The sequence below is a fragment of the Taudactylus pleione genome, unplaced genomic scaffold (genome assembly GCF_031769625.1).
Source record: "Taudactylus pleione unplaced genomic scaffold, aTauple2 ptg000690l, whole genome shotgun sequence".
Lineage (NCBI taxonomy): Eukaryota > Metazoa > Chordata > Amphibia > Anura > Myobatrachidae > Taudactylus > Taudactylus pleione.
The window spans coordinates 2,842,295-2,858,768 of NW_028285092.1; the positions used below are offsets into that span (position 1 = coordinate 2,842,295).

Below are 16,474 nucleotides of genomic sequence, written 5' to 3' on the forward strand. Positions count from 1 at the left end.
CGCCCCTTCGTCTCTTGTGCAAGACCCGTACACCGGCAACTTGTTGTTGTGCCGGGACGCCATGAGATCGATCTCTGGAAGAAACCATCTGTCCACCAGTAGTTGAAAAACGTCCGGGTGCAGGGACCATTCCCCCGGATGAACGTCCTGATGACTTAGAAAGTCCGCCTCCCAATTGAGCACTCCCGGGATGAAGACCGCTGATATGGCCGGAAGATTGCGCTCCGCCCAAACCAGGATCCGAGACACCTCTACGAGAGCCGCCCGGCTTCGGGTTCCTCCTTGCCTGTTTATGTAGGCCACGGTGGTAGCGTTGTCCGATTGGACCTGTACCGAGTGACCCTGGAGAAACCGATGTGCCTGCTGGAGAGCATTGAAGACCGCACGGAGTTCCAAGATATTGATTGGAAGCTCCGCTTCTGTCGGCGTCCACCTGCCCTGGAACAGATGTGGACCCGAAACTGCTCCCTAGCCCCGAAGACTGGCGTCCGTTGTCAACAGGACCCAATTTGGAACACAGAACGGACGTCCCTCGCTGAGGTGGGTCGTCTGTAACCACCAAGCAAGGGACAGGCGAACCTCCGGGGTGAACACAATCGTCTGGGACTTCAGAGACTGAGGCAGCCCGTTCCACTTTGACAGGATCAGGTGCAGCAGAGGTCTGGAGTGAAACTGGGCATATTCCACCATGTCGAACACCGACACCATGGAGCCCAGTAACCTCATCGCCGAGTGTAGAGACACCCGCCGGCTGTGCAGACAACTGCGCACCCTTGACTGTAAAGCAGAGATCTTTTCCTCCGTCACGAAGATCTTTTGCTGTCCCGAGTCCAATAAGGCTCCAAGATGCAGAATCCTCCGAGACGGGATTAGAGTGGACTTCTGCCAGTTGATTAGCCAGCCGTGCCGTTGCAGCAGGGCAATGGTCAGGTCCAAGTGGCGTAACAGGAGCTCTGGAGATCCCGCCACCAATAACAGGTCGTCCAAGTACGGCAACATGCGGACTCCCTGCAGCCGCAGAGAAGCCGCCATGACCGCCATCACCTTGGTGAAAACACGTGGTGCTGTCGCCAGGCCAAAAGGTAACGCCCGAAACTGGAAGTGGTCGCTGCGGATTGCAAACCTGAGGAACTGTTGATGGCACAAAAGAATAGGGACATGCAGGTAAGCGTCCTGTATGTCCAATGACACCATGTAGTCCCCAGGTTCCAGCGCCAGAATGATGGACCGTAGGGTCTCCATCCGAAACTTCGGTACCCGCAAAGACTTGTTGAGTGCTTTGAGGTTGAGAATCGGACGTTACAACCCATTGGGTTTCTGTACCAAAAAAAGATTTGAATAGAATCCCTGGCCCCTCTGGGAGAATGGAACAGGCACTATAACTCCAGCCTGGAGCATAGTGTGCAATACCTTCCGCAGCTCCGTAGCCTTGTTCCGGTCTGATGGTAGACCCGTGGTGAAGAATCGAGCCGGGGGTCTGTGCCGGAAGGAGAGGGCGTACCCGTGGGAGACCACCTCCAGAACCCAAGCGTCTGTCGTAGTGACCGACCAACACTGGGCGAACTGCAGCAGGCGGCCTCCCACCCTGGGATCCCCCAAAGGGAGGCCCGGACCGTCAGGCCGCAGGCTTGTCATCTGGCTTGGGGGCCGGACGTCTGGTACTCCATGCCTGCTTCCGGGGCTTGACCGATTTCCTAGGGCCAGCCTGACAAGGAAACGACTGTGGTTTGGGCCTGCCTTGGGCCCTAGATGACCGAAAGGACGATGGTCCAGAACCAGAAGGAGCAGCGGCCGACGGGAGACAAGCCGATTTGGCTGCCGCCAGCGTGGCCACAATCTTATCCAGATCCGGACCGAAGAGAACTTCTCCGGTAAACGGCAACGCTTCCAGACCCTTCTTGGAATCTGCGTCCGCCTTCCAGGATCGCAGCCACAAGGTGCGACGAGCAGCTACCGCTGCCGAAGAAATTCTAGACACCAGAGTACTAATGTCTAGAGCCACCTGATGTAGGTGGCCGAATCACAGAGATTGCCAATCAACTCCGCCTGTTCGGCCGGACAGTCGGAATCAAAAGAAGCCTCTAATGAATCCGCCCAGCGCTCCATCGCTCTGGCAACCCAGCAAATGGCCATAGCCGGCCGTGCTGCCCCCCCCCGCAAGGGAATAAGCGGACTTCAGGCAGATTTCCACCTTGCGGTCCATAGCATCCTTAAGGGAGGACATGGATGGCATCGGCAATGTGGCACTACGGACAAGACGGGTCACGTGAGAATCCACCTGTGGAGGGGATTCCCACTTAGCAAAATAATTATCCGCGAACGGATAAGCCACCGCCAGACGTCGCTGCGGCTGGTATCTTTTGCCAGGTTGTTTCCACGCCTCCTCTAAATGGTCCACCAACTGACCCGAAAGAGGAAAGACTGTGGCATCGCCCTTCACGTCTTTGAAAAAGGCATACTTAGACTTAGCCGCTGGGGGAACTTCGTCCTCAATCACCAAGGCTGTGCGGACCGCCCGAATAAGTCCAGGAATATATACTTTGGACTTAGCATCAGCGTCCTTAGTATGGAGAGGTTCCTGATCGTAAGGATCCAGAATCTCCCCATCATCAGACGTCCCTTCGTCATCCTCATAAGGAGCAGACAGAGACGCCACCGGCCGTTTATGAGGCCGCATCACAGACTCCCCTTGCAACACATCCGACAAGTGCTGTACAGAACTCGTCAGGGAGTTAACCCACGCTGGCTCCTGAGAAACCGGGAGCGGGGAAATAGGGAGACTGTGGGGTACCACCAATTGTCGTGGGAAACCCTGCATGGGTGACGACACCACAGACTGCTGGGACAAACCCATCGGAGTAAATGCGGGCTGCGGAGCTAACTGGCCTACTAAAGCTGTTAGCGCCTGAGCGAAACAAGCCCAGGGCGGCTCCTGTACCGGTGCTGTAACCGTAAGAGGCCGCGCCATGGACAAACACTGCCGGCAAAGGCCCTTCGCGCTACCCTCCCCCTCCGCTAACGGTACTTTACACGTGGTACACTGTAGCCGGAGGGGAAAATCACTTTCAGACATGATGGCACCACGTATGTGACCCCTCTCACTAATTATATATTAAATAGGCAAGAGACCACCCTGCAGCACCGCACCGCAAGGGCTTAGCAGAAAGAACAGGGACAGTAATAAAGCTGACAGTCTTGAGAAGAAAAGTTACAGGCAGCGCTAGCACAGTCACATACAATGCAAAGAAAATCAATTCCTGCACTAACAGCGCTGATCACTCAACTACACAGACACAGGGCCTGGTAGGACACAGCGCTGCATACACAGACCTGACCACAGCGGAGGAGAGGTATGCGGGGGGACCCAGACCACGATGCTTCCAATGCAGGCTTCCAGCAGCGTTCACCATGCTTCTGAAAAGATGGCCGCCGAGGAGCAGAGAGAAGGCTGGCCTGGGGGAGGAGCGCTGACACAGGGCCAGTCAGCACAGTGCAGAGAGGGCTGTGTGCAGCGGGGGAGGCGCCGGCTGTGAGACAGGGAAGGCACGCTCCCCTGGCATGCATTTAACCCCTGGGACGCCGCAGCGCTACCGCTCTGCTGCGGTCCGCTGTCCCAGGGGGTAGTGGAAGCGCAGGTTGGTCGCCTGGCTCCACGCTGCAGCCAGTCCCCAGGGAGCCCCCTGCCTGGGGACTTAGGACCATGTAATCAGCGGGGACCCACCGTGGGACCCCGCTGCTTACCTCTGTCCCCCTTGAATCCGGCCATGGTCCGGAACATCTGGGGTCACCGCTAGCTGTGACCCCAGATGCCCACCAGCATTCCCGGATCAGTACCGGCGTTCTGGTACCGGCGGGGTGTAGGGAAGACAGCATGGACGTCAGGACTGACTGTCCATGCTGTTCATCCAGATGTGCAGCCACAGCTGCATGAAGAAAAAGCTTCAGGGGCTCTTCTAGCCCCCACTCCAACAGGTGCACCCGACTCCGGCCGGGCACCAAACTAAACTGAGGTGCCTTGGCTCGGGGGCGGGGTATAGGAGGGGGACGTAGTGCATCCTGGGAGGCTGAAAGCTTAACTCTTTGGTGCCCTGCGACTCACGTCACACCTATACCCCAAGGTATCCTGTGGATACCCTATGGACCCTGAAGTAGAAATTACACATTATAGAGATAGTCCTGCAGTCCCCTTACTCTCCTGTTGAAATTGAGTCATAAATTATGCAATACAGAGCATAATATTAAAAAGAAAATTATCAAATATAAAGAGTGTTTTAATGAGTAGGACATTGGCGTGATGTTTACACTTTTGTATTGTGTACACCTGATTTTTCAATCTGACCCATTGAGTTTGAAGAGGTAATTGCAAAAAGAAACAAATTATGTATGCACCTTATAACATGTCCACATAGGTACACTAGTCTGCACTATTAAAGTCTTGTAGTGAAGCAGTTTAACCAGGATGAAGTAACATCAATGAGAGAAGTGCCTATGTTTCTAGTCCATTGGCAAGCTCATAAAGGTCCGTTCAGTCCAAAGAAATGGCTGCCTGAGTTCACAGAAACACTTCAATTCAGAAATATTACCTACTCCACATCAATATATTGCACATCCAATTCTCTGTATATCAGAAACAAAATGTGGGTTATTTAATCACATCAAGTAAAATGCACAAATGTGCTGTAACCCCACAAATCAGTCTGACTTAAGGGGCCAATCCATTACCCGACTTAGTGAATAATTCGACCAAAACCAGGAGGTTTTGGTCGCCTTGTTCACAAAGTCGGGTAATGGATAGCCGGCAAGGACTTTTACATATGTAAAAGATATGTTAAAGTAATATGTATATGTAGTAATTGTTTACAACATGAAAACAAAATGTCATTCTTACCAAGAATGTGTTTCGACAGTGAAAATGACTATATATTTTTCTTTTATCTTGAAGAGGAAATGCAAAATATGTTTCATTGCAAGCCTGTAAGTGAATGAAAACAGGTATACTTGTAATTAGCACAATCTAGTATAATAAATATAAAGGACAGTATAGTACTATAAAGAAACCAAATGCTCATATACAAACACAATTACTAAATACATACTGTCCACATAAAGGTTCAAGCTTTGAATGTTTTCAATAAATATCTGAACTTCACACTCCACTACTAGCTGTTCAATCCAGTGCTGTAGCTACTGTAAATGCCCTTGAGCTCCAGTGACCGATCTGGACTGTGACACCCCTTCCCCCTCTCCCCTGCAAATGACCTGGCTCCTCCTTATCCACAGTGTTCTCCCCAATATACAGTATATCAGACTATTCATACTTGTCTTTTGGTTATGCCTTCTTTAACATACCATAATTTTAATTCACCAAGGAACAGGCTACACAAGAGCCTTCTCCTTCAGCTCCAGTGAATCCCGTATGCCAGAAATAAGATATTGCACAGCAGTAGTTTTACTGTAGTGAGTCACTGTAATTTAATGCCACCAGTGATTTAACCTAGACTACAGTATGCAGAAACAGAAAAAGGCGCTACATTGATTTTTTTTCCAAGTCAAAACATTAAAAAATCATCTCAACACTATTTAATGTACTTCGAGGACAGTGTTTTTAGTCGCCAAGAAAATTCTATATTTTAATGTAATATGTAAATGTATACCCCCTAATGGAAATATGTTTAGAAAATAGGGAGTGCTACCACACATATACTGAGACTAGTAACCAACTGAAGAGAAAGAAATGGAAGAAGTGTCCATTGTAGTGCACCACAAATATATTAAAATATTACTTTTATTGTAACAAATTAGTAAAACTGTTAAAGGACAGTGAAAATTGGGTTAAAATCAAGAAGTACTGTCAAAAGTACACCTAGACACCCAAGGGTCTCAATGAGGAAAACAACTACACAACTTGTTTAAAGTAATAGCATGAACAATAAAATACAGTTATTTATAACCAACCCCCATCCCCACCCCTCCACCCAATTTTTCCCCACTGTCCTTCTCTACCTTTTTCTTTTTTTAGCACTATACTGTAGACACTATATTTGATTACATTTGATAATTTTCTGTTTGGGTTTTTATCACTCTAAGGGGTAAATTTACTAAAGTGATAGATTTTAGAATTGGAGATGTTGCCCACAGCAACCAATCAGATTCTACTTAACATTTAATTAGCATCTTCTAGAAGATAATAGTTAGAATCTGACTGGTTGCTATGGGCAACATCTCCACTTCTAAAAACACTCACTTTAGTAAACTTAACCCTATATGAGAAGAGGGTTTTCTTCTCTCTTACACAATTAACTTTTTACTTCTCCATTCCCATTTTGATTATGGGACTTTCAATAGGATGCTTATGTTAGATTTATATATATATTAATTAATTTAGTAAATATATACAGTGCATCTGGAAAGTATTCACAGCGCTTCACTTTTTCCACATTTTGTTATGTTACAGCCTCATTCCAAAATGGAATAAATTATTTTTTGTCCTCAAAATTCTACACTCAATACCCCATAATGACAATGTGTAAAAGTTTTTTTTTAGATTTTTGCAAACTTAATTAAACAAAAAAACTAAGAAATCACATGTACATATGTATTTTCAGCCTTTGCCATGAAGCTCAAAATTGAGCTCAGGTGCATCCTGTTTCCACTGATCATCCTTGAGATGTTCCTACAGCTTAATTGAAGTCTACCTGTGGTAAATTCAGTTGTTTGGACATGATTTTGAAAGGCATACACCTGTCTATATAAGGTTCCACACTTGTCAGTGCATGTCAGAGCACAAACCAAGCATGAAGTCCAAGGAATTGTCTGTAGACCTCCGAGACAGGATTGTCTCTAGGCACAAATCTGGGGAAGGTTACAGAAACATATCTTCTGCTTTGAAGGTCCCAATGAGCACAGTGGCCTCCATCATCCAAAAATGGAAGAAGTTCGAAACCACTAAGACTCTTCCTAGTGTTGGCTGGCCATCAAAACTGAGCGATTGTGGGAGAAGGGCCCTAGTCAGGGAGGTGACCAAGAACTCAATGTCACTCTGTCAGAGCTACAGCATTCCTCTATGAAGAGAGGAGAACCTTCCAGAAGGACAACCATCTCTGCAGCAATCCACCAATCAGGCCTGTATGGTAGAGTGGCTAGATGGAAGCTCCTCCTTAGTAAAAAGCACATGGCAGCCCGCCTGGAGTTTGCCAAAATGCACCTGAAGGACTCTCAGACCATGAGAAACAAAATTCTCTGGTCTGATGAGACAAATTTTGAACTCTTTGGCGTCAATGTCAGGCGTTATGTTTGGAGGAAACCAGGCACCGGTCATCACCAGGCCAATACCATCCCTACAGTGAAGCATGGTGGTGGCAGCATCATGCTGTGGGAATGTTTTTCAGCAGCAGAAACTGGGAGACTAGTCAGGATAGAGGGAAAGATGAATGCAGCAATGTACAGAGACATCTCGGATGAAAACTTGCTGTAGAGCGCTCTTGACCTCAGACTGGGGCGACTGTTCATCTTTCAGCAGGACAACGGCCCTAAGCACACAGCCAAGATATCAAAGGAGTGGCTTCAGGACAACTCTGTGTATGTCCTTGAGTGGCCCAGCCAGAGCCCAGACTTGAATCCGATTGAACATCTCTGGAGAGATTTGAAAATGGCTATGCACCGACGCTTCCCATCCAACCTGATGGAGCTTGAGAGGTGCTGCAAAGAGGAATGGGCGAAACTGCCCAAAGATAGGTGTGCCAAGCTTGTGGCATCATATTAAAAAAGACTTGAGGCTGTAATTGCTGCCAAAGGTGCATCAACAAAGTATTGAGCAAAGGCTGTAAATACTTATGTACATGTGATTTCTTTCTGATTTCTTAGTTTCTTTTTTTTAATTAAATTTGCGGATGGGTTTAGCTCTATACTTTATTTATATCTTGAAGATAACTAGTTTATTTATGCATATACTTCAGTTTAAGCCTATTAAATATTGATATTATGACTTTTCATTTAGAAGAATTTCACAATAACTATTTTATGATATACAAGTCTATTTAAAATCTGAGGAATCAAGTTTTTGTTTTTTTTCTTAAGACCCGTTAGTTTATTTATTTATTAACAGTTTCTTATATAGCGCAGCATATTCTGTTTGCGCTTTACAATTGGAAACATTAATAGAATAAAAACTTGGTAATAACAGACAGATATATAGGTAGGAAGGCCCTGCTCGCAAGCTTACAATCTATAGGGAAATAGGCATTGATACACAAGGATAGGTGCTATATATTGCATTTTTGTCCAGCCAGAATGCAGAGTTCAAATAAGACCAATTCATTTGATGAGAACAATTGGGTATAATGTTTTTGTCTACATGCTTTTGAGTTAAAACTTATTTACACAAAAAATTACAACTATATTTTAACATATGACTCAGATGATGTTCAGATATGATTTGAGTGAGTATGATATTTGTAGTGCATCATCAATTATAATATATTTTTGTTTTTAGCATAATGTATTATGTAGTTTACCTGTATGGGAAAAACATATACATAAGGCAAAAATTAATTTGCCTTATACATAAGGCAAAAATTAATGTCACAATAAATGCGAATATAATTTGAATCCATTAAAATTTATTTTTGATGGACCATTATTATTTTTATTAACATTACTAGATGTATTCAAATTATTTTGAGATACAGTAATGCCTAAACATAACACCCCCCTGTGCAGCTACAAACTAACCTGGCCCGATATACTTGCATTCGGTATGCCGGATGTCGGAATTCCGGCACTGGGTCAGCAGTGTCACAACAACAAATAATAGAAGCAAGGAACTTCATAGAATTTATTTTTTTAAGCATCATCCTCTTGTCAACAATTTAACTTTTTGGGATTCCATTGAACTTCTCACACAGATATACAAGTGTTGCATATCAAATGAATCAGTGCAGCCTCGTGAAGCAGTATTCAACTAAGGTGTATTTTCAGGTGAAAAATAAGCAAAACAGACATTCGGCGCATGCTAAGTCACACGGGACCTGGCAGTTCATTCGCATCATGTCTCGCGCCGCATGGCATGTTGAGGCTAGGTATATGAGGACATGGGACAATAAAATTGAGAGAGTGTATAGACCGTCAATTGGTCAACAACAGATGGTCAACATGGTTAAAAGGTCCACACTGTCAAAAGGTCGACACACAAATAGTCGCCACCGAAAGGCAGACACCTTTATTTTGTTATTTTAACCTTAATACTCACCCTAACCCTCCCCCAAGTGCCTAATTCTAGTCCTCCCCATGGTGCCTAACCGTCCCCTTCAGCGGCCTAACCATCCACCAAGTGCCTAATCCACATCTTAACCCTAAAAATCATGAAAAACCATGTGTCCCACCAAAACTGCAATCTTAGCTTACTATAGGTAGCGCTGTGGATAGAACAGGTACCATGTTAATGGGTTGAAGGCTTTAGCTTATACATAGGGAACTCTGTTAACATTCATCTATGTACTGCTAAGACAAACTTACATTGATAACTGTGTGTGTCCAGTTTGTTGTTTCGACATAAATCCAAGTTGAAGACTCTACAAAAGAATCATATGCCACATTAACTAATCACATTTGTATTTTTTAATATTTTGCAACACCAGTAATGTTAAAATGCAAGTTGACAATAAAACAAAAAATACACTAATATATTTAAATGATTCTAGTCAGATACTATAAGCTACATTGTGAGATTTACCAAACTACGGAATGTGAAGCGTCAGCCATTGTAGCCTACAGGCTACATTCCACAACATTTACAGGGAGAGGGATCTGTAGGATCTCTCACTGGGAATGGTAGCTCCTTTTTTAATACATCTGGGTGAACCTTTAATATCATATTGTCACGATAAATGATGAAAACAAATTATAATTATCGGGTTTAAAATGAGATAACTAGGTCCTTTAGGGAAGAGATCAATCACCTGATTTCCATATATCAGAATGAGGTAGAAAAAAGTCTTATTAAAAGTTGAAAACAAGAGGTAAACAATGAAAGGGAGACATGATGTACATGTAAAAAAAAATTGGGGGAAAAAAAAGCTCCTTTACGATTCCAGGGAGCTCAAAGTTAAAAATGTTGAATGTGGATCTATGTATACCTACTTATACAAGGGTCTACTTGCAATTTCATTGCAGTTGAATGTATCTACAGTATATATTACAAATTTGTTACATATTCGACCAAAAAATAAAAGCATTAGTTCTTTTATATGCACATAGAGGGCCTGATTCATTCCGGATCGCTACAGCTGTGATTACGCACACAGTTCTGCTGCGAAAATATGCTAATGTTTGCAACTGCTCAGCCAGCATAGAGACGTCCACTACCACTTTCTCACATGCGTATTACCTCGCAGTCCTGCGTAACATACATCGGTAACATGATTCCCTCACGCAGAATCATAGCAAGTCTGACATGTCTCAGAAATTGAAAGTCTCGTCGCATGCAGTAAGTACTCAAACTGCGTATGCTTTCGCAGTGGCTAATTTATGCACGCCCATGAAATGGCGTTCAAATGGACAGGCATGCCTGAGTTTCTTGGACCACTACACCGTCGCCACCCGTCATGTGCCTCTATCTCCACCAACAGAGCATCTCTCCCTCAGTGTACAGGCAGTCAGCTTCCATCAGCCAGTATAAAGGGACCTCCTGTTCCTCTAACAAATTGCCAGTGCAACAGGACTCAGCTTCGTTAGTGAGCTTCCGTACTGTGCTCTCTCAAAGTGCGTCTGCTGTTTCTTCAGTGTGCTATAGCTGCGAGTATCCAGCCTTCCTCCAATATATACTCTTGGAGTCCAATTACCCTCCAGTCCTAACCGGTATCCAGCAGTCCTCCAATATACCCTTGGAGTTCAGTTACTCACCGGACCAACCCGATACCCAAATCTATGCGCAGAAATTACATTCAACCTAGTAGTTTCCTGTGTGCAGTAGACTCTATAAATCCAGACCCAGGACCCATCCCGGGAACACAGCCTTAAATCTCTACGTCTGTGACAACGGATTACAGTGATTAAATACAGAATTTACAAAGCATCGGTTTGCAGCGTAACTAAAATCCAATGGCAATGCCCATCAATTATTGTGTAACGATTCAACTCATCCTCAAATGCACATGTATAATCGATGGCATTCAATAAAAATGGAACAAAAATCAACCAACGCTTCCTGATACTTTTCTAATGGTTAAAACATTGCACATGCCACTCTGACATCAAAAACACACTAAAATGCCCAAAATAACACTGATATTGTTATTGGTGAATGGTGGTAGTAGAACAGTGGAGTTATTTGTTTGGAGGGTTTGAGTTTGCTGGGAGTACTTATTGCGATTGTTGGAAGGTGTCTTGTGCTTTTTACTGTTCTGTTGTCATATTGAAAAGTTTTTCAAATTTTTTGTCACTTGTGTGCCTGTGGTGGGATCGTGGAGAGTGCTTTTTTCAGTGTTAGGGTAGGTTTTATTTTTAAATGTTTGTTTGCCTTACCTGTCTTTTGTGTAACATGGAGGGTTGAGAGGAAATGAAGCAGAGAAAAGATTGACCCAGAGGTGGATGAGGATGCATAGGAGGTGGAACTAGATTCTGAGGAGGATACACAGACCTCCAAAATAAAATCTGGTAGGAATGTCAGATTTTCATATGGTGAGAGTGTGGCCCTGGTTTTCACTTGAACTCATTATGAGGTCCTGGTTAGGAGTCAGACAGCCAAGACACTTAAGAGGAATAAGCAGCTATGGTCCTCAGCAGTGCAGGTTGTCAACGCAAATGGTCCTTTCAAGAGGGGTCTGAAGCAGTGCAGATAGCGCTTCTAACATCAAGAGGAGGGATAAGAGAGAATATGGCTGAGGAGCTCAGTACACAGTCCGGACTGGGCTCCCCTGCAAATTATCGAAGTTGAATACTAGGAGCCGGTGCTGGGAGTGGGGATACTACCACTGGAGATCATCCATGGCATTAATGCGCACAACACAGATGCACCCCACCGCCAGCACAGCCTGGTGAGTGTTCAATGTCCAAACCACTACTGCAAATCAGAGCAGAACAAATTATTTGTGGTACTATTTGTATACTAATATAACCATACTAATATAACCCATTCCAATTGTTTAATCATATTACAAATACTGTTTAAATTAAATGCTTTTACATGGCACATTGTCATTTATTTGTACACTTACTACATTTAGATTGGTAAGTATACTAAATAAAGTTAGGCACACACAGCTGTCTTGAAAAGCTTTGTTTTTATTCCAGTTTTATTATCCTGATTGCTTACTGCACCACCAAAAGCCACACAAGTAGCTAAGGATGAATTGTTTTTTGGTATTTTTTTTGTCTTTTGATGTACATATAATTGAAGTCAGTAAATTCAAAGCGCAGATTGTCTATTTTGCTTGAAGGTCCTTCAAGGGCAGTTGCTAGGCTGTCATCAAGATCTCATCTACTCCCACCAAAGCAGACCTCAGCTTCTTTGGTGGGAGTCGAAACACATGCTGCTCCTGTTCAACCACCTGTTAAGTGGAAACTTACCTAAAACAAGCTGAAAGGGATAGTTATATTTTTATTAAAAAATTACCTATTATACACATAAAATATTTACAGGCATGGCCATAGCAAGTTTATTTAATGGAAAGTTGCCAAAATAATGCACAATAATCTAATTACTTAACAGCACTGAGGACCTGGCACTTGCATCGTTGAAAAGGCCACACCTAAATGTTTTAAACTTAAAAATAACATGTTTTGTCAAAATATTAATACCTGGTTATTCCTTCCATAGAATGTACACAACTTTCACATGCTGAAAGGCCTGAGGAGAGCAAGGCCTCTCAAATATCCAGCATTAGACATTATTGGTTCCTTAGCAGTCTTTGAAACAAGTCAGGTTGAATTTATGTAAACATAATTAAGGTAAACTATATACATGTCTAGGCAGATGAGGAAGTGTAACCATATGCCGTCAAATCTTAATTAAATTGAATAGGTTGTGCACATCCACAGAGCCCCAAACTTCAGTCAATATTAAATTTTAAGATGCTATAACAAATGAATTAATCAGACTACAAGAAACACAAATCAATACTGTTCAGGAGCTAAATAATAATATACTTTCTGATTGTGCTCAAATTATATATCGCCTACCATTATAATATCTTTTGTAAGCAGCACCCCCCCAACCAGTCCAGCCCCCCCCCCCCAATCATACATGCAAGGCATGGCCTGGATTATCATGGAGACACCCTGAAGATCCCTCTCCCTGTTCATATCCTAAAAGGAGAGGATAAGAAAAACTATTATTTCAGTAATGTGTAGTCTACTTATACTTACCTGCAAAATGTGTTAACGTGACTGAATATGTTTGTTTGACAGCAACTTAAAACAACATTCACCACTATCTTGGTAAAAATTGACAAAATGTCTGGTATTGCTCAGATAGATATAGTTTTGTTTCTTGCAAATTATTAAATAGAGGTTATAGTAGAGATTAACTACAGTATCACTATGGTAAATTGGTGAAAATAGTTATGCTATAGCAAGGTTTGTTTGTAATGTAGCTGTTAATACTGTAAAACTAAAAAAATTAAGGTATACTTACATGTGAAAAAAGTTGGTAAGTAGGGGTTGTTTACCCTGCCTCCCACTTTCTGTGCTATGTGAGTAACTTGATGCTAACAAGACCATCATCTGCTCACTGTCTATTGCATAATATGCAAAAGATGGCTAATGTAATGCCAGATTATGCATTTGGATGGTTTGAGGTTGGAGCGTTCTCCTTCTGTTTTCCTTTGGTTTAACGTTGAAATTTGTTTAGAAATGTTAAGTGCACTTTTAAATTATGCACTTAGAAATATTATGCACCTGCAGCCTAGCAACGAAACTTAAATAGGGAAATAGTCGTTGTTGTTTGTTACTAAAAAAAATCCTTATGCTAATGTTCACATGTATTTTTTGTATACGTCTTTAATGACACTTTGTAAAAATTAATACAATTGTTAAAAAAAAGCAAGCCTACTGGGACAATTTTTCTAAAAAATCAAAAGATTAGGAGTACTGTGTTTAATGGGTCACTGTAGAGTCACTGTGTGGCACAAAGAACGCCATGGAATGAACTGCAGCACTGTGTTACTTAAAAAGCCTATAGAGGCACTTTTTTTTATAAAACAAAAAAAAATATTAAAACATCATCACTACTATTAGGGTGACACCCAGCTTACTCTAGGGGCGCAGTGAGGCAGTTTGTTGTGTGTTCAGGCACAGTTAAAAAAAATGAATATATAACTTGTATGATAAAGAATATAATGTCATTATTAGGGTGTCATCTGACTTATACTAGGAGCGCTGTGAGGACGTTTCTTGTGCGTTCATGGGGCACTGTTAAAAAGTAATAATAATAATTATAATAAAGAACTTGTGTTAAAAAATATAACGTCATAATTAGGGTGGCACCCTTTTTATACTAGGGGCACTAAGAGGGAGTTTGTTATGTGTTCAGGGCCTTCAGGCACTGTTAAAAATTGTTAACGTAAAACTTGTGTGTTGGAAAATATAACGTCATTAGGGTGCCACCATTACAAGCCTGGAACAACATTGGGCTCTCTATATGTGCTTCAGCGACCTTGAGAAGCATTTGACAGGGTAAAGAGGATTGTTCTTTGGATTATGCTTGAGAAGATTGGATGTCCTGCGAGTTTGAGTAACTTAGTAAGCCAATTCCACAACGGCATGATGGTTAAGAGTACAACATTCCCAGTCACCAACAGTGTTAAGCAAGGATGTGTAATGGCTCCCAAACTCTTCACCATTTACAGATGTGTCCTCATACATCTAGCCTCCTTGCACGTTAAACAGCCCATCTAATCGTGCCATACCTTGGCGTGACTCGGTAGCGCTGAGCGTATTTTTGTGTGACTTTTAACTTCAAATGTGTCTTATTCACACGGTGACACTAACGTAGCATTTCACATGCAGATACATGCCAAAATAAAGGCATGCGGCATATCATTTTAATCAGCAAAAGCTGCTTGTGCTAGCTATCCCGATCTGTGTGAATAAGACGCATTTGAAGGTAAAAAGTCAAACGAAAGACGCACTGCGCTACCGAGGCACAAGGAGCTCCAGCGTTATGTGTGACACGACTTGTAGCACATGAAGGATTGATTTAGACACATCTGTACTTCGCTTCAGTGATGAGTGATGCTCTGAAGAGCTGCATTGGACAAATACAAATAAACTTAAGAACTGATAAGAGCGTCTTTCAACTAACTTGCTACACGGCAAAACATGGAGTCAGACAAGTCTCTGCTAGAATTTCTGTACGCCAATGATGTTTGCCTTATGGCTGACAGCATGGAATACTTGCAGCAATACATGGGCCACTTGGATGCATCGTGCAGCAAATTCGGCCTGGTGATAAGTATGTCAAAATCTTCAGTTGCCAGCCTTGGTGGAAAACAGCTGAAAGAAGTACGATTTCGGTACCTAGGAAGCATAATACATGATGACAAACGCCTCAAGTCTGAAATTGCTATACATATTAACAAAACTTCTGCTGCTTTCGGCAAACTAAATCAGAGTAGGGAAGTCTCACGTTCTCCAGATGCAGACTAAACTCACTGTATATAAAGAAATTTTGCTACCCTTATTGCTGTACAACTCTGAGACCTGGGTGCCCCTACAGTGAAGACTTAAGAAGACTGGACAGCCTCCACCTAAAACGCCTCCGGGAGATTCTGCATGTGAATTGGCAGTATCGTGTCCCAAAATCCGAGATTCTTTGTCGGACCAAGATGAATTGCATGGAGTGCTTGCTGATGAGAGGCCAGTTGAGATGATGTGGACACCTAGTGTGGATGAATGACTCTTTGTTGCCGAAGTCGGTTTTCTACTCCGAGCTTTTGAGTGATAAACGCAAGGCTGGAAGCTGCGGTAAACGGATGTCTTGAAGCGTCACCTGGCTTCAAGCAGCCTGTCTCACAGCACCTGGAGGGAACTCACACTAGGTAGAATGGAGTGGCAAAACTTCTGGAACGGTGGATTACAGTGGGCATAAGCTAATATTGTGTGCTGATTATGTTAACACTGATGTGGGTGAAGAAAATGAGGATGATAATGACATTATCCCAGTTTAGAGATGATTAATAATGCTGTTAGCAGCCTTAAGCCCATTGGTATATTGTTTTGTGGGGGCCCATACAAACCAAGCACTTCAAGCCACAAAAGGGCAGACCCTGTCGCTGAACAGCTTGGCTTATTAAACTGTGCATGGTCTTTTTAACATGCAACATCTTCAAGGACAATTCCATCATGGCTTTTTTTTATTATGGACTGTATATTTTCTGGGGGGAATTAGTAACTATCTTTTTTGCATAGACAAACATTTTTATTGGTTCTTGTTCTCACGTATAACTAATTTGCAACATATTTCTAACTAGATATAATG

The 16,474-nt window shown here is 43.1% G+C and overlaps 1 protein-coding gene across 2 annotated transcripts in view; it reads right to left on the reverse strand.

Annotated features, from left to right (window-relative positions):
- PGAP1 (post-GPI attachment to proteins inositol deacylase 1) overlaps positions 1-16,474 on the reverse strand; it is a 707,270-nt gene that overhangs the window by 454,329 nt on the left and 236,467 nt on the right. For both annotated transcript variants that reach the window (XM_088456228.1, XM_088456226.1), the window contains exons 9-10: positions 9,514-9,569; positions 4,889-4,972 (exon numbers count right to left, since the gene is read on the reverse strand). In XM_088456228.1, coding sequence (XP_088312354.1) covers positions 4,889-4,972; positions 9,514-9,569 — 140 coding nt within the window. The remainder of the gene's footprint in view (positions 1-4,888; positions 4,973-9,513; positions 9,570-16,474) is intronic.